The following is a 20,531-nucleotide window of genomic DNA, read 5'->3' as shown; positions in this document are numbered from 1 at the left end:
TGAGCCAACAAACCAAGGACTTGACAGGGCCTTGTGCCGCTGCTAGGGCTCTTATAAGGTCAGGCACGGAGACGCTCGATGCTCAGGGGCCCCCTACTTTGTTCTAGGGCTCTTTTCCTGTGGTCTCATTTGCGGTTGACTTTTCACTCCTATCGAGACCCGTGTCGTTAACCCGCCCGTGCACTCTTGATTGCACAGGGGTGTTAATTTACAGTCCCGAATAATATCCCTTTCCTCGGAGGGCCCTGTGCTATGACCGGGGCTTCATAGATCAGCCTGTCGAGGACTACTGATCGTTTAGGTGCCCACCACGTTGGTCTTAAGTTCAGTTTTCGCGTGCTCTGAGAACCCTACACTTGTTGACGGGAGCCACTGTGTTGGTCTCCTGCGGCACCCATGACTGCTCAGGTTCCCTCCTTATTGGCCTTGGTGCCTTCGCGTTTGAGCAGCAGTCGAACACGCGCCGATGAATTTTTACGCGCAATTGCCGAACGTAATTCTACATGCCTCTGCCGTCGGATGCGCCATTTTCATTGGCTATTCAGTGTGCCAGTCAGATTTACGGTGAACCTTCACAGGATCCCCATTATCTCTGTAGGGTGTGAGTTCCTCCCCCCTAGCATCAGAAACAACGATGCTGTCCGATATGAAAAACCCTATTTAAAATTCATTCCGCTTAGAAGTGAAGCGAGTTGGCATCATCGCGCCGCGCCGATAAACCACGAAGCCACCTGCTTAACAGCGGCCGTCGTCGAGATTCGAACCCGGGCTTACCGCGTGAGGGACCAGCACTCCAACCATCCATCCACTGGAGATGCGGGCCCGGCAGCCGAAAATTCATGAGAATAGAAATGGTTCAGAGTGAGTTGATGGATTTCGCGATGGTTGCATACACGCCCAGTGCAGAACGATGGGAGTTTACTGGCTGGGCATGCTTTCAGGCACAATGCGATACACGTGCCTTGGCGCGTCGCAATCCACTCGTGAGTTGGTTATATTTCCAAACGGCGCAGGGGAACATGTTGAAACACTGCCGTAATTCGCCGCGCTACAGCACCAAAACTCCTCTCTGCTTGGCAAAAACTTGCTTAACGGTACATACTATAAGTCCAGGCGCTCTGGCGTGCTCTGGTTGCGTCCCGGACGAGCAGGCGGCGGAACCCGATCGGCTGTTTCCGTCGTTCGCGCGCCACTGGGCTGCGGGAGGCTGGTTTCAGCTTCCGCGGATGAAGCGGACGTCGCTGGCTGGTTGACATCTTCCGCGGACGGAGCGAACGTCGCTGGCTTGCTATCAGTCGGCTGCTGGTGCCGTCACGTTCCTGGTCACAGCCACTAACAGCTGTGAGGCTAGGCTACCAGGTGCGAAGTGCTTCCCTGTTTCAAGCAGTCCATCCTCTCCAGACGTATAACGGGGACGGATGTGATCGAAGTGACAACGGAACTAACGGCCATCTTGGCACAGAACCTGGCAAGACGGTCCGCAGACATCCAGCACGGTTCTTGGGAGCCACTTACAGGCCGAACTAGTCACTTCTGTGATGAAGACTGGGTCTCCCGCACGGAACGATCTGTTGACAGAACCACTCGCCGTGCTGCTGCGGTGCCGCCTTTCCTCCGACGGGTGGAGCTGCGTCAGGCGCGTTCTTGGAGCGCGTTTGAACAGCATCTCTGCTCGGGCTTTCCCTGTTGCTGTATGTGGCGTATTCCTGTACTGGAACAACCACCTCTGGAGCTTCGTGAGCAGAGGAGCGAGGCGTTGCTTCCTGATTCCGGGTTTCACGAGATTCACCATGCTTTCCGCTTGACCATTAGATGCAGGGCTGAAGCGGAGGGGTGAAGACATGGCGGATGCCGTTGGCGCTTGTGAGGTCGCTAAACTCTTTACTGGTGAAGCAGCCACCGTTGTCGCTCACGATCATTGGGGGGATACCATGTGTGGCGAAGGTAATCCGTAGGTGGTCTACGGTCGTTCTTGTGCTGACGTCGTTGATTATCCAGACGTCTGGCCATTTGCTATACGCATCCACCACGATCAGGAGCATCTTGCCTTCTACATGGCCAGCGTAGTTAACATGTGCTCTGTCCTACCACGGTGCTCCGTCTGGGTACCTCCATGGTTGCGAGGGCACTTAAGGCGCTGCTTTCTGGTGTAGCTAGCATGCATCACAGAGTTTGGTGAGCTCGGCCATGTCTGAGTCCATCCCAGGTCACCAGACCTGACTGCGGGCACGACATTTCATAGAGCAAATGCCTGGATGCCCTTCATGAAGGAGCTTGAGTGCCTTTTGACGGCACCGTGGTGGTATCACCACTAGGCATCCCCAGAGCAAGCAACCGCCCTGGATAATCAGTTCGGCATTTCGCCACTGGTACGGCAAGAGAGCTGGCCACACCTCTGACGACTTAGGCCATCCGTACCGGGTGAAGTGCAGAACTTCAAAGAGAGCGGCATCTCTTCTGGTCCATTCTCGAACAGCGTTCACAGTTACAGCGTTCACAGGTGGAATCAGTGAAATCACAAGTACTGGCGAAGTGCCTGAGGTCAGCCAAAAATGCGTCAGTGGACTCACCTTCCATTTGCATCATTTGGTGGAACACATCGCACTCTTCACCTATATTTTTCTGTGAAACATAATATGACCCGAGCTGCCTACATATCTTTTTGTGGACATCATCTGCGGCCTCTCCCGCGACAGGCGGGGGCTGTGGCGGCGTTTCTTGCTGATCAAACACTGCAGGACCAGCAAAATGGAGCAAGTGGCCTTTTTCCGGGCAGGATCTTCTACTCCCATCGCCAGACACGTTTCCAGCCGACGGAGTCATTTAAGCCACTGATCGGGGTGAGTCACATCAAACTGCGGCAATTCCAGCGTCGACAACGCCATCCCTTTTCAGGCGGGATTTAGAACTTATGGTGGCAATTGAGGGCGAAAATAGCACATCAAAATTAATATCCTCGTCGCCAATCTTGTTTCATACACGCTCAGTGCAGAGCAATGGGAGTTTACTGGCTGAGCAGGCTTTCAGGCACGATCCCACAGACACTGCCTGGCGCGTCGCAATCAAATCGTGAGTTGGTTATATTTCCAAACGGCGCAAGGGGACACGTTGAAACACTGCCGTAATTCGCTGCGCTACAATACCACAGTGATCGTTTCACGTCTTTCACGTATAGAACCGACTTTTCGCACGGGATTCTGCACTTTTGCACTTTCTTGCCTTGAAGGCTGCAAATACGCATATACTTGACATGTACAACCACCTGAAATATTTTTGGAAGGTGTATAAGCCCGGTGCGTAACCGCCCTCCGTTTTGAAGGGTGTATAAGCCCAGTGCGTAACCACCCTACGTTTTGGGGGATGTATACGCACAGCCTTATTCTTAACACCACCAACAATGGGGAATAGGTGAAAGACCTGGTCACAGCATCCCATTTTTATGCAACATGCACAGTTCTTACTATTGGTAGCTTGTGGCACAGATGCTTGTCCAAGATGATTTGGGCTGCGCCGGCATCATGGCACACAGCAGCAACACAGTCTTCTGACAGCTCTTCTCACTGTTAGGATCACGGACACCCCTCTTTCCATGCCTCCCTCTTAGGCACCTGTCTCCGACACTTTCATTGCAGTTCCCTGACAGATCTAAGCAAATAAATTTGAGTGATCTAGTTATTATCCGCTTTCATGAGAAGAACTAGTCTTTATGGTACCTTTGATATAATTGGACTCATGCAATGAGTAACTAAGCCTGGACTTCAAAGCATGTAATGGAACAGCTGTAAAAACTCCATATCTGCTCACTTCCATGAAAATCACTTCTCCTTTTCCACATAATGTTGCTTATGTGCACCTGCATACCTACGGAAGATGATGTGATGATGAAAAATTGATGTAACATGGGATTCTGTCCCCAACAACCATGTTATGTAATCAGATAGGATTGCAACTCAGCTCTATCCGGAAATATTCACAGCATTATAAGGTTTGCTAGCTGTCATTAATGTCAGCCTAATATTGCATGCCTCCAAATGCTTTCAACAGAAATAACAAAATACAAGCTAGTTATCTGAATGGTGTCAGGATTAATTTAAGAGATGCATCAGCTTTACAACATAATAACAATATGATATTTTTTGTACCACCAGGTTCATACATGTCTTTGCAAATGCAACCATAGGAACACAACACACACATACACACACCTCACCTTACATTACCTTATGGTGATCAGGAATTGTAAAAGGCCACTAGGCCTGTAGGTCCTGGTCTCATCAAGCTCCCGGTCCCATAACCAAACAGTGTCAAATTATGGGAAGATTCAGTGTGGGACGTCGTACATGACGTCAGCCCAGTGCGCATCAAGCCTAGACTTGAACTGCTCAAATGAGGTTGACAACACGACCAGGCGTGGAAGAGCGTTCCATTCGTTGACAACCCAAGTGCTGAATGAGTTACGACGGACACACGACGAGACACACGCACACAATCATAGCTCAAGACAGGGGGCAGAGCACACGCAACTCGCTGCAACTAGCGGCCCAATGCCACCTTGCACTAGAATCACTAAAATAGAAAAACCCGAGCCTTTAACATTACCAACAGGTTTACATGCGGCTACCGTACACACAAGCAGCATCGTGCGCAACACACTTCTTAAGGTTTCGTGCATAATACACAAAAGCTTTGAACACATCACAACTAAACCCAACGATCACTGCCCCAACCCCCCACAAAACATCAATAACGCGAACTACGCAAAGGTAAACAACACGCAACGACGGGAGTCAAGGGGCGCGTTTCATTTTAACTATCGTACTACCAATAGTCGAAATCCTGTTCTATGATTGGTTAGGCGGCCATGATGGATTCGTGACGTGAAGGGTATGACGTCACACTTGTCGACTACTGGACTGGCAAAGCCTTTTAACATCTCGGTAGTCGGCGGGGCATCCACAAACATGGCGGCGCGCGTGACAGGCGACATGGCGTTAGTGCTTTGGATCTTTTAGTTAATGTGGGGGCTACTAGGGATTTAGCGGGACGTTATTTTTTTAAGCTTGTGTCTTGATGATAACCTGTCTCTGGATGACTCCTGTTCTCATTGCAACATTTCACTTGGAAGCAGTTTCAGTCACTGCCGTAAGGACTTTTGGAATGCACATAGATCACAAAAATGTTGTATTTCCTGCCAGCAAAAAACACTTTGTTCACTGCCCTTCAGACCCCCACAGCATTGCAAAATCTACATCATGCTGACCTACAGCGAACACCACAATGAAAATACCATAGACACGGCAACACAGCCAGTGATCATCCAGCAGCACCACCAGCCTTGCTACAGCACCCAAAGCCTTTCCACTAGCTCTTTACGCACCACGACGGCGGATGGTTCAACGAGTACCGGATTTGTATGCTCCCGCAGTACTCCAGCTCTCAGTCGCATCTCTTCATCGGCATATACGCCTTCAGTGACCTCATTTTCACCATCCTCCAAGTTTGATGTTAAGTGGGAAAGCATTTTCCGAAACTGCACCCCTAGCATTATCATTTATCATGTCTGGTGCAACTCACCCATCAAGATCGCGGTAATGGACGACTTCAAGTGAGTCGTCGCCTAATGGAGCCACTGGGGCAATTTCTCTCTGTAATTCGTCAAACGTAAATGCTTCCATTCCCGTGTATGTTTTTGAGGTATGGATGACAAGCACACAAGATCTTTTCCGTTACTTGTACCTTCATCTAACAGCTTTTTGACCGCGGTCGCGCTGCCGCCCACTCACAAACTTATTTTTCTTCCCGAATTTGATGGTCACAACTGCGCAGCTAATGTAACGCTCTCCAGTAGTCAGTAGCTGGTATGAAACAGCCTAGCATCCGAGTGGGCGGGGCTTGTGTTCGTCTACCAATAACACAGTAGTTGAAATGAAACGCGGCCAAGGCTGGTAAAATTATTTTGTCTCTTCCGCGCCACGCATTTGGCACTTACCAAAAATGAACCTATGGGTTTAATCTGTGCTCATAGAGATTCGCTGGAGTGTGCACGTCAGGAAGAAAGTAAATGGCAGACTACTGACAAGACCCCACTTCCAGACCGTACCCCCATCCACGGTTCCAGAGCTTGTGATGAGAGGAGTATAACACAGTATAATAGACATCACTTGCTGTATTTCAGCTTAATTCACCGAAAAGGACAGGCGTCGTGAAGGAACAAGGACGACGCGCTTAAGTGAAAAAGTGCGCTGGAATAAACAGACCACAAAACGTAGGAACTCAGGAAGAGCAAACACTTAAGTGAGTGTGTGTGCATACGATGTGTACAACTATTCATGGGGTGGGGAGATGTCTGAATTTTCGTGAAATAACATTTCTCCTGATTTTACTGGCTCATTGTTTCTTCTCTATGTTTTCCATTGCTAAATATTAGTTTCTGGATGTTTCTTCTCAAACTCAAGAGTGAGCATAATTTTGAATTGCCATTCCTTCTCTCAGAGATTGGTTACTTGTGGTTATACCCCAAAGTGCATTAAAATCATTTACTATGAACCATGTCTGGAATGGCAGTGACATCAGAGCCAAAAACATCTTTGTGTTGTATGTACACTGTAAATGTTAGTGGTCAGAGTTACATGCATGATCTCCATCAATTTAGTGTATGGAGCTTACACTTCATCCAATTGTGATTTCAAGATGGCAGTTGTAGATAAATGCAAGTAAAACATTTTTTTTCTTCTAAAAGTTATTAAAAACCTTAACTGGAATTTATCCTGGCCCATGATTGCTGCATGCAAGCATGAAGCTCAGGTTGAGGTGGGTACCTTGGGTCACTCTGCAAAAGGTGGCCTAAATAAGTGTGGTAGGTACAGGTTTGGACCAAAAATAAACTAAGTTTGTTTCTAAATGAGGAGCAAAACTTCTATAAAATTGTGGCTCACCCTGCCATTATTCTTAATCAGGGAGACACCATGTTCTGGGATTGGTTAAATTCTCCCATGACCCACATGAACCCTCTGGCTACATCCCATCCCCAGCTGTATTAGCAGAATATGCCCTATAGACACTATGACCATGCAGTTGAGGTGCTCTAAAGCCCTAATAACCAACCAACCAAGAAGCTGCCCTAGATGGGTCAGTTTGATACTCTATCAAGCCCATGACAGTATCACCAGGCCTGCCAGCAGTGGCTTTCCTGTTGGGATCACAGTCAAATCAGCAGGATAAAACAGATGGACTGGCCCTATAGCTGTCAGCTTGTCAAGGTTATCCTCCCCATGAAAAGATTTGCCTCCTCTGGCCTCTTAGAGATGAGTTTGGATTATCCCATTATCCCAGGCCTACAGCTTCAAATGGAGTGTCACCCAATGACATTTGTTGGCCTCTGCCTCAAATAGAGGCCTGGAGCTAGGTTTGAATACAGCTCTAAGCTAGGAATCTAGGCACATGTAATTGGCAACCCATGTGGGTATGAGATATTAGATGTGAGGCAGTGCAATGAGAATGCCTTGCAAGCAAATAGACAGATGCACATGCAGCAGTTATCACCATAGAAAGCCATTGAATTCCCCACCATACTTAACATCATCCATAAATAGCCTTGCCTTTTAATTGGCAATGCTGCTAACATGTGTGACCACACAAAATTTGGGCCCATTGCATTCATAAATAATGTGTGAAAAATGTTTGGGTGGCAGTCAAATGACAAGTAGACAAGTAGTCATCCTAATGCAGGATTGTCATGCATATCACAACATAATGTGGCATAAGCAACATCCTTCCACAGCCCAGTCCTCCCATGGCCCAGAAGCACAATACAAAATTATTTGTTGAACTGGGGTGATGCTTCCTGGATGTTGTGGGTGTCAGAGAGAAAAAACAGTTTTGTATGTATTCTGAACCCTGTGCCACCCATGGCTAACATTATTGCAGGCTGCAGAGGGAAGAAGTACAACCGGAGCTAACACTCCCTCCAGAGATGAATGGAAAAGAAAAAGCCATGGACTACGAAAATCGGGCACTGACTGACCAGCTGGGTTCAAAAGTCTCTCGACTGAAATCGGTGAGCTTTGCACATCTTATGCACTTTATTTTTGTTGTACTCTTTATTTTTGCTACTGTTAAGGCGTGAAAAGGACTTAATGTGGCAGCATAAGCTTTGTTGATGATCAATGACAGTACGCTGTTCAAAAATCAGTGACAACGGTTTGGACATGTGTCCTTTTTTTACTTGCTCCCACACAACATTTTTTGTAAATTACTCACCTTTTTGCCTAAGCAAACTTTCTACTCATCACTTGAATATGATGACACTTGTTTAGGCTGTGTTCTTTATGTTTTTAGAGTTTTAGCACCTTCCTTTTTCCCAGCTGGCCTTTGACATTGACATGGACACAAGAGAGCACAATAGCCTGTTGGACTCCATGGGCGGCGACTTCGACTCCACGGAGAGCTTCCTGGGTGGGAGCGCGAACCGCATGAAGAAGATGATGTCCTCAGGCCGGGGGAACCGGCGTGTGATGTGCTACACGGCTGGGGGAGTGGTGGCCGTCTTTGTGCTCTTCTACTACGTTCTGTCCCGGATCTCGTGGCCCTCCTCCACCGCCGACGCACCTCTGTGAGGTGCAGCAGCGCGCGAAGGGTACTGGGGTGTGTAGGCCAGGCCTTGACTCGAACCGCTTGTGGGAAGTTTGTGACGTCTACTTCACACCAGGTAAACAATCTGCGTGCGTCTTGATATAACGTCGCAGTGATAAGGTACTGGTTGTGGTGGCTGTAGATGCGTCATATGTACTGTTCTGCATGGTGTTAGGCGCTTGAAATGTGTTGGTTCAATTGTGGAACATTGGGCGGATACTACATTGCATCCACGTAGCATGTTGCATGTTGACCCACACTTGTAAGGCCTCTGACTTGTGAGTTGCGACCTGTATTTCATTGTTTGATATTGGTCATATGTAGAACCCCATGTGAAATTTTCCATCGGCTTGGAAAGATCGCCTTTTGCCTGTACAGTAATATCGTGATTTGCTCATGTGATGTTCAGTCGTTAATGTAACAGGACCATGGCGACATGTACCAAAATGCGGAATGTCTAGAAATGGTGTTGAGAGGAATACTTATTTTAGGTCCAACAACTTACTTTAGGTCAAGTTGCATTCTTTCATGGGCGATCGGTAATAAATGACATTAAGTGACGGTAATGATAAGCTGTTTAAGTCTGAACAGTGTTTATTAAACTTCCATAACACACGCCGCTGCAATGTGCCATCAAACAAACATTCTCCTTTCAGAGCATAGTCTTAGCACCTTTTCGAGTCACGATTCCTTCGTTGAAGCCATTGTAATCTACCGACGTAGCCCGTTTTATGCTGGCAATGTTTTTAGTGTACTCCACATGCAGTCTGTGCTAATGGTCGTCCTGTTTCCTCATGCGCACGTGTCCGTCGCAGGCGGCACGCTTTGTGCGCGTGGTTGGGGCGAAGGCTTGTTGAAATGTGTTCTTAATGCCTGTTTGGAAAGGATGCCAAGGCGAGAACAACATGTGCTTCCCAAACCTTGTTTCAGATGCGACCATGGTCGACCAGAGGGCCTAGTGAGTGCGTCGATGACAAATTTTGTTGGAAGAGGCGGCGGTTTGCGGATGCTACGGCCTGTTCATGCCGGGCGAGCGAGTAATTTTACTCAGCATCGCCCGTTTCCATTTCATACACGTGTCGGTTAAGGACATGGCTGCCCGAGTGTGTGCCGCTCGTGGACTTGTACGGATCTACGACGTGGTGGGCCATCTGGCGCAAGGGGTGAAGGTGGTGCGGGGAACGTGCTAATGTCTTTGGGGGTAGGATCGACATCGTAGGATCTGGACGTGCCCAACACGCGGTTACGCAGCCTTGGGCGGTCTATGGGGGCGTGGGTTGACCAGGAGCGGTATGCCGGCTCGGTGTAAGCCGCTCCTGGGGTGGCAGTGAGATCAAGCCAGCGCTGGGGCTCGCGGCTCACCGTCCTCTGCCCAGCATCCGACGACCGTGGGGGCTCGCGCAGACCGTAGCGTCATCTGCATGGATGGCGCCACGAACAACCCGCCACCTATCAGCGATTGGGGCGATGGTAGCGCCATCTAAGCCGGCAAAGGGCATCAACGGTGCCCCTGGTGGCAACGCGGCGCCATACGGCCTCAGGGCAAATTAACTCAAGGTCGGGTCTGAAATTACTGTTAAGTCTGCTACGAACGTGACGCGCCCAATGTCTGTAACAGAGCGTGGATTGTAAAGGCGTACCGTAAAAGTCAAAACATAAAACTGCAAGGACTAGGAGGGAAGAGGCGTTAAGTTTGTTTTGTGGTCCTGTCCAATCCTGATCCAGACCGGGACTCCCGGCCATACCCCTGTCCCATCGGACATGCGCTCATGCCGTGTGTCATTCGGATGAAATTGGCCGATGATACTCTTGCGCCCAGTGGAAGTCATAAGTCATGCCTGTGATCCATTTTTGTAAGCATTTTTGTGGGTCCATGCTATGTTTGTACGTTTCTTAACAGTTTTGCCTCATTTATTTTTTGTGTTACTGGAACCGTCGAAATTTTTAGATTGAAAACGAAAAACCGTCCTTCGTTTCGAAGCCAACGGCTCACCGTTGTCAGCTTGCGTTATTGACCTCGGCTGCCATGGCGCGTGCTCTGTCCGCTTACGATGCCTCCCCTCGCTCTCCGGAATGAGCTCGTCCATTTTCGGCGTGCGAATCGATTCAGCGCTAGCTGGGACGGGAGCCGCGGGAATGGGGAAGGTGGTGTGGGTCGAGGGGAGCTGCGAATGTGTGCTTATAGTTGGGAGTGGATGTGGTGCGATTAAACTAGATCGAAATGCGGTTGTTCACGCTATTTCCCTGGAATAGGCGAAGACGTTAAACCCCCCCAAACGCTCCGGGTGTTGGGTAAACAACGGTTTGGAGGGTGAGTTTCTGGCGGCACGAGTGCACCGTACCAGTTGTTGGGAGAGGGCACTGGCAACGCGTTATTCGATGGAGTGATTTGCACATTGAGTCGCCATGTCTGGGAGGACTGCTGCATGACCACAATGTTTGTATTACCTTGCAGGAAAACATTGGATAGCTAAGCATGCTGTGGGAGTATCTATATACATGCCAACTTCTATACCTTGCTTAACAGCATTTTTCAGACATTTATTGATGCTATATTGAGGTATTTTTATCCAGCTTTTCAAGCGAGAAGTGCAAACAACTGAAGCTTAACTGGCATCATACACTGCCCTAGATACATATAAAGGTGCAGTTTGTTTTGTACTTTTTGGTATTTTTGCATTTTGTACCGCAGCCATTGACAGCTAGCTACCTAACCAATCATCTGGTTATTATTCAAGTCAAACTGCCAATGTGCCAGTCTGCTACCATGTCAACAACCACACAATAGCACTTTGATAGTTTTTGTTGTATTATTTCTAGACTACATGATGTCTTGAACTGGGTGTGCCACATATCCTAGCACTACTAGGAGTGCTAGGATATGGTGCATATAGCTAGGCTAGTAGAACAGAAGCTGACTGACTCATGTGGAAATTTCTCCACAATGCTATCAGTGGTTGGGCTTTATCACATAAAAGCCAGCAATTAATTTTTAGCAGAATTTATCACATGATCAGTATGAGATAGCTGGTTAACACATGTATTATATATGTTTGAATATGCATGTTTTCTTAAATTTTGATCACTGCCTGCTGAATTGATATGCTGTCTGTCAATTGTTAGAATAGTTTTCAGCAATTTGATTGACTTAACTTGCCATGCAATGTAAACAATGTGGATTGTCTGGTTAGAGTGCTTGCATAAGGTGCTTGTTGGCTCCAGGTGGGGGAGGAGGATGCTTGAGAATCACACTTGATGATGTGTAAGATGTCCATTACATGGATTCCAATGTGTTTGCTTGTTGCAATGCCAGCCCCATCCCTAAAACTTCTCCTGTTGGTGAATATATCATGTGTTGTATAGGATTGGAGGCAACATCCACCCCACCCTCATATTTCTCTTAAGCACTATCAAGGGTAGAAATAACTAGGAAAAAGGTTTCATGTCACATTGGCCAAGAAATGTGATGCAAATTAAGGCAGAAATCACTTAAAGCAATTATAAACCTGTTTAGAACTGAAGAGTTATAATGCCCTCTCATCAATGGTGTTATCAAGCCATCTATCCCCTCAAAAGGGGATAGATGGCTTGCCATGGATGACAAAAGTGATGTCAGAGCTGTGTTTATCTGCTGCTCAGAGAATATCTCGCAGCTAGATATCTTGCAGAGATATTTTGCAGCTAGAATCTCTGCTGCTCAGATGCCAGGTGACCTGTTACAGGGGTAATGTGCATATGTGTAATGTGCAGGCTAGATCTGCATATTATTTACTTGTGGAATCTGGTCATGCCAAGTAAAAAGGTATGTGCCCAAAGCCGAGAAGTCAGCAGCTTACCACATTGCAAAATGCCCACTGTGGAAGCATGTGATGGACATTAGAGGCATACAACTGACAGGGCTCTAACATGACATCGTAAAAACCAATGAAATTGCCAAAGTATGCTGCACTTGTAAGCATAGCGATAGATCTTTTGAACTATGTGGTGTAAACTCAGGGGGTCAGGGGAGAGGGGACTTGCCCCATGGTCTCCCCTCTGTATCATCCTTGTCCTGAGAAATGGAATGTGGTATCCATAGTGTGTATGTTCCAGGCATGTGTAACATTTCTGTAAGGTGGCACAGCTTAGGTCCTGGTAATATGTGGTCTGGAGGTCACTGTGCCTGGCAGTTACAGTAACCTCCAGATAAACCCATGAATGAGAAATATCAATGCTACAGGTTGGTGTGTGTATGAAGACAATGCCTGCCTGCAATGCTATCATAGATGAAACCATTGCTCAAGGTCATGTAGCTGCACTCCTGCACCTTGCAACTATAATTTTGGGTTTAGAGAATAATGGCATGAAGATAGTAGGCTGGCAAAACCCATCTGTGTCCCCAATGTCTCTAGTGAAAGTCTGTATCTGGATGTTATTCCATGGAAAGAGTTGTCCTGGGGTGGAGATCACTAAGGCTATGAGTGCAGCCAGAATTGAGAATAGTGCCCCTTGGTCCCAGCTCTCTAGTTTTATTTGCACCTTGCCCCATTGTATCCACAGCTAGTAATGTGGGGATCTTCATCATTGAGTGGCTGTCCTGCAGGGCATTTGGGGCAGCCTCCCAACACATGTGTTTGGTCCAAATGTGTGATTCTGCAAATTCCACATGGTGACTTCACGCCAGGAAACCGGCTGGTCAGGCATCACATTTCTGCGGCACTGGCCTGGAGCCAAGCAGGTCACGCGACGTGTGTCCAGGAGAGCTGCCCTGTTTGGTGCCTGCCTAAACACCTAGACATTGGGTAGTGTCCTAGCCCTCCCAGAGGAGCATTGCCTCTAGCACGCTTATGCCTGGCGGCACACTGGCCCACATATGGTGCGTGGGCAGGCCCTTGTGACAGAGTAGATCGCCAGCGTGCCAGCCCTTTATTGGGCCCCAGTTTGGTGGGTGGACGCCCTTGCACTGAAGCTAAAAATGAAAGCCTATGGAATACCACAACACAAACTTGACCACTCTTGGTCCCTCCACAAGGGGTTGGCTTGGCCCTTTGGCCTGAGTGAAAAAAATAGATTGTACCTCACTTTCTCATCATAAGGAGTGAACAAGAGTGCCAGAAGCTCACTTTCTTGATGTATGTGAATATCTAGAACTTGATATGCCTGGCGTTACTACCATTTTGCTGCCAGACTCCATGTGATGTACCCAGCTAAATAGTTCTAGCTGAGTACAGGTCATATAAGTCATTATAGGTCATATAGATGAGACAGCATTAATGTCAATATTCCTCATTGAATAAACAAGAGATTGGAGAGATAAATAGACTTAACAATGTAAGTACTTGAAGCAACTGCATGATCAAAACGCACAAAATGATGCAAATAGCCAACATGCCCTATATTATACTAAGCACCACTGTCAGGCTCACCAGGTGTTTATATATGTATATGTATATATATATATATATATATATATATATATATATATATCTGTGTGTATGTATGTATGTTTTCTGTGGCTGCTGCTGATACTCCCTCTGCTGGGAGTCCAGTGCCTTTCTCGGGCCTAAAATGTGTACTATGGACCATGAATCATCATGTACCATCGTGCTAATTTTCAGATGTAGAACGAATTTCTCCCCTCCTCGTGCACACTTGCACCTTGTGTGCCGCAATTCAGAGGAAGCCAAGCTCAAAATTCCGTTTTGTATAAGACTGTTAGGATCGCCCGGGGGCTCGGACCGGCTGTTGTGCGCTGTTTCGAGGCCGCAGTCGGCATGCGTCAAGCACTCCCCTGCACCGGTTCCGTTGTCGTTGCAGATCGTCGGCCGCCGGAGGTATGGGGGATGCGGAAACAGTCGCCGAGAAGCCGGCCGGGGAGACACAGCAGTGAGTACGCGACAGTCCGGTCGGTGCTGCGCGGCGACGCCATAGTCGCGGCATGCAGAATCCGACGTTCGAAATATTCGTGCGGTTAGCGCTCGGACGCTCGGTGAAGCACGTGGCGTAGTGGAGCGGAGCGCGGTGACGACAGGGTTTTGTGTTGACGCAGGAACATACTCATCTTTATAGCAAGCGCCCCACGGAATGGGGCGAATGCGTAGTCGTTCTGCCGCTGAGCGCGAGCTTTGTGTGTGTGTGGGGGGGGGGGGGGGGGGGGTCGGAGAAGGGTTGTGACTTTTACGAAATGCGGTGCAGTACAGGTCGGGAGCTTGGTCTCCGGGCGCGGCCCGGCCGTAGACGGCACGCTTGAAGGCAGTAATCATCAATCAAAGAGCCGGGTTTCGCCGCTGCAGCTGGGAATATATCTGAGCGGGACATTCTATAGTCAGGCTTGCCATTAGCGTGACGTCAAAGCGTAACGACGGAACAAGCCTGGGAGAGCGGTGGCGCGTTGCGCCGGCGACGCTATCCTTGCGGAAGTGCTTTGCCGGCGTGGCGTTGAGAGCTCCCTACGGAGATGAAAGCGCCTGTACATGAGCCCGCACGCGGTTCGAGAGAGAGAGAGAGAGAGAGAGAGAGAGCGAGAGAGGGAAGAGACGACGGAGGGAGGTAGATCGAGAGAGAGAGAGAGAGAGAGAGAGATGAGAGAGAGGGGGGAGAGGGGGAGGCGGGAGGAGGGAGAGCGAGAGCGAGGAGAGCGAGAGCGATAAGCGAGAGCGAGAGGCGAGAGCGAGAGCGAGAGCGAGAGCGAGAGCGAGAGCGAGAGCGAGAGAGAGGAGAGGAGAGAGAGATAGGAGAGAGAGCGAGAGAGAGAGAGAGAGGAGAGCCTCACAGAGTCAAGTTGAGAAATAACCTCATGGTGCGATGGATAGTGTAACCCAAACAATGTGAAGGAAATGTAGAATAATTCCATAAATCCACTTGATGGATGGTTCTGATCTGTATCGTGTGCCGCATTGGTAGCGGTTTCTGACACATGACAGAGCTGGACATCCGGTTCACTGTCGCCAGATAATCGACGCGTGCATCGTAAAATGCCTGCAAACTCGATCATGAGTTCGGTGTTATGGGCTTTTCCGTTAACCAGTGCTGAACACGAAACGCTACCGGAGGCCGGGTACGAGTGCAGAGCCCAGCCGCACTGCACAGCGTGGCTGCAGCCGCGCGGGCCGCGACAGGGCGGGGCGCCACCCACCGGCGCTCAGGCGTCACGCCTCCGCGCCGGATACACGGCCGTCCACGCCCCCCCCCCCCCCCCCGCGATCCCCCTTCGGACCGTGGAAACGGCCGCCGGTGCGCAGTGGGGGTGGGGGGGGGGGAGGGGGCAGCATGCCTCCGTACCTTGCGATCCGTGACGGCAGCGACGGTCACACGGCGGGACCGTGGGCCACCAGCGACCAGAGGGGGACCTCTTACCTCCGGCCGTCAGCTGTCGGTTCGGCAGGCGTTCGGGTAGCCGCGTGGCCGGCCGGCGGGCAGCGGGGCGCTTACTTGACGAGCTTGAGGGAGAGGCTGGTGCGCAGGGGCTGGTACGCTACTCGAACCTGTGTTTACATCGCAGGCTCTCCTCGCGGTCCTGCTAGAGTCCGTTCGTGTGGGAGCCGCCCGGTTGATGGCGTTCAGAGTCGATTGCGCTCACGAGCGCCGCTCGGGAGACGACCTGAGCGACTCAAGCTGTGTTTTGTCCTGGCTTTGACCTGAGCATGACGCCTCCGCTGTGGGCATGTGTTGGATGCAATGGCGAACCCCCCCCCCCCCCCCTGAATCGGGCAGTGCATCGGAGCTGCGGCGGCACCGGCAACCGCGATCTCGTGCACACGCGGCCATTATCGGGCCTGCGCTGTTCGGAGAGCGCACATTGGTCTTGCCTTGGCCTGTTCTTGCTTGCGCGTGGGGCCGCTGCACGTGCGACTGTTTTACAAGTTTTGGCTGGGAATGCTGTGGGAAGGCTCAGCTGGTAAGGCCCACTCCATCTGGATCAACACGAACATCGTCTTGTTATAAGGCATCGTGCGCTTATTTCCCTATACGAGCCTGGCTTCGCAGTCTGGCGACATTTTACAACCTGTGTTTGGGCGCCGGCCTTCTGATGGTCTTTTCTCAGCGAGATGACGCGAGTTTGGGACGCTTCGCAGTTTCGGCGCATCAATCATTGTCCTGCATCGCTGATGTGTTTTCGGATCCAGAGACAGTGCTGTTGTCTGGCTCCATTTAGAACAATTCGTTCAGGTTCAGGCCTGGCCTGCCCGGTCTGTGCCAGCAACCGCCCTGTGTCGATCAGTGTTAACTTTCGATAGCTGAAATGCGCAATAAGGGCTAGAAAAAAAAAACATTTCGGCATGTCGGCAGCGGCAGGATTGATTACTTGTGTCGGTTGTGTCGGCAACAAGCTTGTGTGCGGCCAGGTACATGTGCTAGACATATCACGGGATTTTGCGATGCAAGAATTCTCTCAAAATCGTCGACTAGCGAGAAGCGTGTGAAGTATTTCAGACCGTGCCGCACATTCGCTTCTTGTTCCCCATCCCATCTCCCTCCCCTACACGTGGCGTCGCCGGAGCGTTGCTGATCCTGCCCCGCCGTCCGGCAGGCCGGAGGAGGAGCGGCCGGCCGCGACGGGCGCCGCCGCCACCGCGCCGGCCGCCGCCGACTTCTACGGTGCCCACGCCGAGTACGGCACAGGCGCGTACGACGGCGGCGGCGGCGGCGTGATGCCCGGCTATGGCCCGCCTTACCGGCTGGGCGGCGAGTACGCCGCGGCCGCCGCCGGTCCGTACGGCAGCCGGCCCGGCGGCGAGGCGGCCCGGTACCAGAAGCCCGACGACCCGTACAGCTTCGTGGACGACTTCTCGGAGTCGGGCGGCGGCCCGCCGGCGGCAGAGGCGCCCGGCCCCGGCCCATGGCCCGGGCCCGCCGCTGCTGCCGTTCCAGTTCCCGAAGAAGCGCGGCCGCAAGCCCAAGAAGCTGCTGGAGGCGATGTGAGTGCCGCGTGTGCTGTGTGGGCTTCTCTGTTGCGAGGCGTTGTACTTGGCGCGGGTGAAGTTTCGACACGTGCCGGGGGCTGCGCACAGCTTCATGTTGTCATGGCATTGTTTTACCTCCGTATTGGAGGCTGCTGAGTCGTGGCTCACATTGTGGAAGGATTTGTATTCCTGTTTTGGACTGTCTGTGTTGTAGTTATTACTGTGTGCTGACTATGCGATGGTTACTGGGTCGGGACCGCCGTGTCCCGACCGGTGGTGTAACCGGCTGCTGTCGGGACATCCGGCTCGACCCGTTCGCGGAACTTCCGTTGGTTCCGGCGTCGGCGAGCCGTGTGAGCGCCACTGCCTGGCCGGTGTCGACTAGCATCACGAGCGCCATTGTTGTCTGCTCTCGCTCTGCCGCCCCCCCCCCCCCCCCCCCCCGCCTCCGCCCTCTCTCCCCCTTCCTCTGCCGCCGTCCCTCCCGGCTGCACACCGCCTGCTCTGAGCGGGCACTATTCGCCGACCGGGCTGCAGGGCGGCGGCCGGCATGGAGGTGCCCAAGTACAAGACGCCCGTGCGCTCGACCGACCCCAACCGGCCGCGCAAGAAGCAGGATCGCTTCAACGGCCTGACTCCCGAGGAGCTCTCCAAGCTGACGCTGCCCGATCACCTGGCGCCAGGACTGGACATCGTCTTCGTGAGTAGACGCGCGGCCTGGTGGGGCGGGGACAGGCGGGCGGGCGGCGCTGCGCTGGCTCGTGGGAGCGACGCTGCGGTCCGGCTAGCGGGGAAAACCCTCGGGGCTCGCTTCTGCACGGCAGGGGACGTAAGCACGGGTCAGATCGGTACCCTAGTGGGCGAAAGGTTTTGGGCTCGAAATATTGAAAAGTTGCGAATTGATGAAGACATTGCCCAAAAACGTCATGATCAATCAGTTGAGATCCCACATGCTAAAACATGGGCGTCACGAACATTCCAGCCATTCGGGCCCTCACTTCGTGGCATCCTATGTTTGATGCTGTGCTGATAGCGGTCCGGAACGCAGGCGATCAAACATGAATGTTTTGATGGCCTGCACTGAGCATGTAACGCGTAATCAACGAAGCGTTACAAGCATAAGAAAAGCAGCGAACTTGCCAGCGGGTTTCAGTGCTCATCACGGCTTAAAAAAATCGCCGTACGTAAATAACTTAACAGCGTTTGACGTCATCAAGGCGCCGTTTTTCAGATATTATTTGTTTCCTTCGTGCTAGGATCACGAATGCGGGGATATTCTGATATCAGGATCTGCCCCGTTTTTCTGTTGCTGAAAGTTCCAGTTATAACTTGGTATTATTGCGCTGTGCTCCATTACATGGTTCCGGCTGTGCCCGCAGGGAGCACGAATGTTAGGCTTTTCAGTTTTCTCAATGTAACCAATACGTACTGAAAATTGTCGTCGTTCCAAGGTTTTTTAGTTTTCTCAATGTAACCAATGCGTGCTGAAAAGTTGTGTCTTGTAACCAGTACCCTCTTAGATAGTGAAGGTCGGTCGGTCGGATTTGCTGGTCGGTGAAGGAAGTGGGTTACTTTCGGTACCAGAACTCCCATTCTCATAAGTTCGATGATCTTATTTTGAAGGTTTAAGATTAAATATGTTATGGGCTAATTGGAAGTAGTTGCCGTGAAATGAATCTCAAATTGTTTCAAAGTCAGACGCTTCTGTATAAACAATAGTATCAAAATTGGGCCTTGGGAATGGAGGCTTGATACTTTAGACTTCAGATGCCGGAAATGGCATCAGAAAGCGATCCGAAATCAAAATTAAACCTAAGTAAGGCAGACGTTAAATTTTCAAAAAGCCGGCACGTCCTCTATGTTTTCGACGGCTTTGGCATACACTTTTCCGGCACTTAACGTCTATTTCAAATTCAGCTTTTCAAATTTCAACGTCATCGTATATTGATGCCGAGAAATCGAATAACGCAGGCAAAAAATGTGAAAAGGGCTCACCATAGTGTTAAGACATTACATATCGCTGAGTGCCGCTGCCGCAGCATGGTGCGGCGCAGCTGTTGGTGAGAGCAAGGTTGTGCCATTTTAACCCAAATCATGTCGCATAGCATGGCTGTCGCAACTTAATATCGGGCAGCCGCAAGTGAGATAAATGTGCTCTTTAGAACTTAATCACGCGGCATGACGTGATTGTCGCAACGTTGTTCCGCGTGGCTGTAGGGAGAGAATGGTCGTGCAGTTTAGGGCCAGCTTCAGGATGTCGTACCCAGGTCGGGATTTTTTCTTAATGTTTAAAACCATTGGATATATACACTATATATATTGGCTAAACGTTCTCTCAACTGGTGCTCTGAATTTTGTATTTTACTCCCGTCAACCATGAGCCCAAACCCAAAAATGAATTAAAAAATGGAAAATGAGTAAAGTTTATGTTTTAGCGGCCTGCACGTGATTAGCCTTCACACAATGCTCTCATCTAAGCGAGCGAGGGGCATACGTCGGCACACACTGTTCTCTGCTCGCGTTGTGTGGCGCCGCGCCGCGGGCGGCTCCAGTCCGAGCTTGGAGCACGAGCCCGGCTCCCGCCCGCCCGTCTCGTCAGCGCCGGGTGCGGGCGGCTCCAGTCCGAGCTTGGGGCACGAGCCCGGCTCCCGCCTGCCCGTCTCGTCAGCGCCGGGTGCGGGCGGCTCCAGTCCGAGCTGGCGGCACGAGCCCGGCTCCCGCCTGCCCGTCTCGTCAGCGTCGGGCGCGGGCGGCTCCACTCCGAGCTGGCGGCACGAGCTCAGCTCCCGCCCGCCCGTCTCGTCAGCGTCGGGCGCGGGCGGCTCCAGTCCGAGCTGGCGGCACGAGCCCGGCTCCCGCCTGCCCGTCTCGTCAGAGCCGGGCGCGGGCGGCTCCAGTCCGAGCTGGCGGCACGAGCTCAGCTCCCGTCTGTCCATCTCGTCAGCGCCGGGCGCGGGCGGCTCCAGTCCGAGCTGGCGGCACGAGCTCAGCTCCCTTGTGCCAGTCTCGTGGGGTGCG

At 51.1% G+C, this 20,531-nt stretch overlaps 1 protein-coding gene and 1 long non-coding RNA gene across 2 annotated transcripts; both read left to right on the top strand.

Annotated features, from left to right (window-relative positions):
• Window positions 1–5,966: 5,966 nt before the first annotated feature.
• On the top strand, window positions 5,967–8,499 carry LOC119092085 (uncharacterized). The gene is made up of 3 exons (XR_005093500.1): window positions 5,967–6,294; window positions 7,927–8,056; window positions 8,364–8,499. It is a non-coding gene; the product is annotated as an uncharacterized LOC119092085 (long non-coding RNA).
• Window positions 8,500–10,735: 2,236 nt separating this feature from the next.
• Window positions 10,736–18,213, top strand: LOC119092086 (G/T mismatch-specific thymine DNA glycosylase; the record flags this gene model as incomplete). Its single annotated transcript, XM_037215060.1, is given in 4 exon segments — window positions 10,736–10,942; window positions 14,428–14,496; window positions 17,141–17,528; window positions 18,051–18,213. Coding segments are annotated over 2 exon segments (420 nt in total), but the record flags the coding sequence as incomplete, so codon positions are not given.
• Between the last annotated feature and the right edge of the window lie 2,318 nt (window positions 18,214–20,531).

This window comes from Pollicipes pollicipes, unplaced genomic scaffold (assembly GCF_011947565.3).
Source record: "Pollicipes pollicipes isolate AB1234 unplaced genomic scaffold, Ppol_2.1 Scaffold_3447;HRSCAF=4054_pilon_pilon_pilon, whole genome shotgun sequence".
In the NCBI taxonomy this organism is placed as follows: Eukaryota; Metazoa; Arthropoda; class Thecostraca; order Pollicipedomorpha; family Pollicipedidae; genus Pollicipes; species Pollicipes pollicipes.
This window is presented reverse-complemented; position numbering and strand designations above follow the sequence as displayed.